Source organism: Mandrillus leucophaeus, unplaced genomic scaffold, assembly GCF_000951045.1.
Source record: "Mandrillus leucophaeus isolate KB7577 unplaced genomic scaffold, Mleu.le_1.0 Scaffold217, whole genome shotgun sequence".
Classification (NCBI taxonomy): Eukaryota; Metazoa; Chordata; class Mammalia; order Primates; family Cercopithecidae; genus Mandrillus; species Mandrillus leucophaeus.
The window spans coordinates 2,505,950-2,508,892 of record NW_012102221.1 but is presented as its reverse complement, the minus strand read 5'-3'; the positions used below and the strand labels follow the sequence as shown (position 1 = coordinate 2,508,892).

The 2,943-nt window shown below is 37.8% G+C and overlaps 1 protein-coding gene across 1 annotated transcript in view; it reads left to right on the top strand.

The window, feature by feature from the left end:
• F11 (coagulation factor XI) overlaps positions 1-2,943 on the top strand; it is a 28,337-nt gene that overhangs the window by 7,699 nt on the left and 17,695 nt on the right. The window contains exons 3-4 of the mRNA XM_011980779.1: positions 1,216-1,378; positions 2,707-2,813. Coding sequence (XP_011836169.1) covers positions 1,216-1,378; positions 2,707-2,813 — 270 coding nt within the window. The remainder of the gene's footprint in view (positions 1-1,215; positions 1,379-2,706; positions 2,814-2,943) is intronic.

Genomic DNA, 2,943 nt, shown 5'->3' with positions numbered 1-2,943 from the left:
TTTTTACTGACACTAGAAGCTGCATGTGGATTTTCCAAAATTTTTAAAATGTTTATATGTTTAGGAGCTGTAAGTGCAGATTTCTTACATACATATGTTATGCAGTGGTGAAGTGCCGGCTTTTAGTGTACCCATCACCCAAGTAGTGAACCAACAGGTAATTTTTCAACGCTCACCCACTCCCATCCTCCCACCTAGTGGCATATTGAAAATCAATTTGTCTTGTAAAATTAAATAATCCAATTAGGAGGGGGATATATTCTAAGAAAATCAGTGCATGGTGCGCACACACACAGAGCACGTGTGAGAGAGAAGGACAGAGAGAGAAACTGAGTCTTGCTCTGTCGCCCAGGCTGGAGTGCAGTGGTGCAAACACAGCTCACTGCAGCCTCAAACTCCCAGGCTCAGGAGATCCTCCTACCTCAGCCTCCCGAGTAGCTGGGATTACAGGTAGAAACCACCACGCCCAGCTAATTTTTTTTTGTATTTTTTATAGAGACAGGGTCTTGCCACGTTGCCCAGGCTGGTCTTGAGCTCCTCAGCTCAAGCAATCTGCCTACCTTAGCCTCCCAAAGTGCTGGGATTACAAGCACGAGCTACTGTGCCCACTCCACATGATTAAATATAGAACATTTATTTGATTCGTCACTTAATATTCTTCTTAAAAGTAGTATTTTAAAGTAGCAAGATTGCTTTCTCCCCAACGATGGGGATTTCCATGGTGGGGTTTCCAGATTATTCTCAGTGGGGTGAGGATGTATGTTATCACACCCCCGGGCCATCAGATGCTATCAGAAACTGATCACTCTGGAGCCTTCGTTTCAAATAAGCACAGGGTTTGGACGAAGAGACGCAGTTAGGAAAGCAAAAAGCAGAAGGCTCATTCCAAACCAGGATGAGATCCTGAAAAGCAGCAGTTTTTGCCAGTAAAGATCCTTGAAATGATTCAATCACTCTCAAAGCACTCCTTGTCTTCAAGACAATGACTCATAAGCACAATTCCATTGAAGCCAATGTACCATTTTGTGATTTTCGTTTCCAGCTGAGGCTGTTCATTCAAAAAACTCACATAAAAGTGTTCATTGCCTTGATTTCCAAATTCAGGTGTATTTCCTGTTAAGTAGAGCTACTTGCCTTGTCTTTATGAGATTTTTACCTAATTAGATATATGCCCAGTAAAATCCAAAATAAAGCATGCCATGTGTTACATCACAGAATGTGTGACTCGGTTGTTCAAGGACATCCACTTTGAAGGAGGGGACATTGCTACGGTTTTCACACCAAGCGCCAAGCACTGCCAGGTGGTCTGCACTCACCACCCACGATGTCTGCTCTTCACTTTCACGGCGGAATCTGCATCTGAGGATCCTACCCAGTGGTAAGTGCTTCTGTTTCCACATCGAGGAGACAGATTTTTACAGGGAGACTGCTCTTCTTAACACATCTCCATCTACCGTTTTACACAATTTAACATTGACAACTGGAAGATCAATTGTCTTTCAGTTGAAATATTATTACAGAAAGAAGGGATGGTGTTTAGGCAATTCAGAAAAGAATAAATACGCCTCCAAGTGTAGGCTTTCTAGCCTCTCTTACAGTCACAGTATTAATGGTATGTTTCTTCTGTTTGTCTCAATTTTTATGCTTCTTAAACATTTCACACTTTGCCTTTCTATCGATTATTAATTTTTGTTGTGATTTAAACTGGAACTTCTTCCAACTATTTTATTAGAAAAAAAATTAAATATTTAAAAAGATAAGTTGAAGAAATAGTACAGTACCATGATCCCTTGCCACCACCAAGACTGCAATGTTTGCTATATTTGTATAGCAATATACAATATACAATATAATATATAATACAATATACAATACCTATATTTGTACACATGCTTAACCATTTGAAATAATTTTAAAACATGACACTTTACCCCAAATACTTCAACATGCATTATCCTACACAAAAGACATATGAAATTTAACAAGAATTCCTTTATATTATTTCAGTTTTCCCTCAAATGTAATTTATAATTTATAGTAATTAACCAGAATCCTACCAAGAGTCACACACTGCATTGGGTTGTTTGTCAGGTTGAAAATATTTTGAACAGTCCGCCAACCATTTGTGTTCCCATCCTGAGCTTGAAAGTGTAATAATAAGCCTTTCTGTAGAATTAAGTTTTCAACATCTTTGTGTATTATTGCTGCATTCACAGGCATTTATATAGCACCCTGAACTTATAAAATTTACTACTCCAGAATCTAGAACAGGGTTTGGAAAATGCCTTCTTAATAAAGCAGAGAAAATATGTTAGGCTTTGTGGCAAAACCCGCAGTAAAGCCAAGGATATTATGTAAGTATTTATGTCACCACTTAAAATGTAACCATTTGAAAATATAAAAATCATTTTGTAGAGCTAACAGGCTAAACAAAAACACACAGATTTTTGGTTGCATTTTATCAACAGGCCATAGTTCACCCATTCCTGTTTGTTCCTGTTAGGAAGGAGTATTACATGTAGTCTCTTAAGTGTAGGGATGTTGAAGTAGAAAGCAAACTCAGAATCTTGCTAAGAAAATATTTGTTTTGGCATGAGATAAAGTATTTTGTTTCCTTCTCTTTGGCTTTCTGTGTGCTGACTTTTAAGACCCATTATTTTAAAAACATAAATTCCTATTCAGTAATATGTATTTTTTAAAAAACAGGTTTACTTGTGTCCTGAAGGACAGTGTTACAGAAACACTGCCAAGAGTGAATAGGACAGGAGCGATTTCTGGGTATTCTTTCAAGCAATGCTCACACCAAATAAGCGGTAAGATATGTTGTTAGAACCAACAAATACCAGTTGTGATGTATACATATAGTCACATCAGATATGGCTTTATGGCAATGAAATAAAACACTGCTATGTGGAAATAAACCCCCTTAATGAAGTTCTTTCA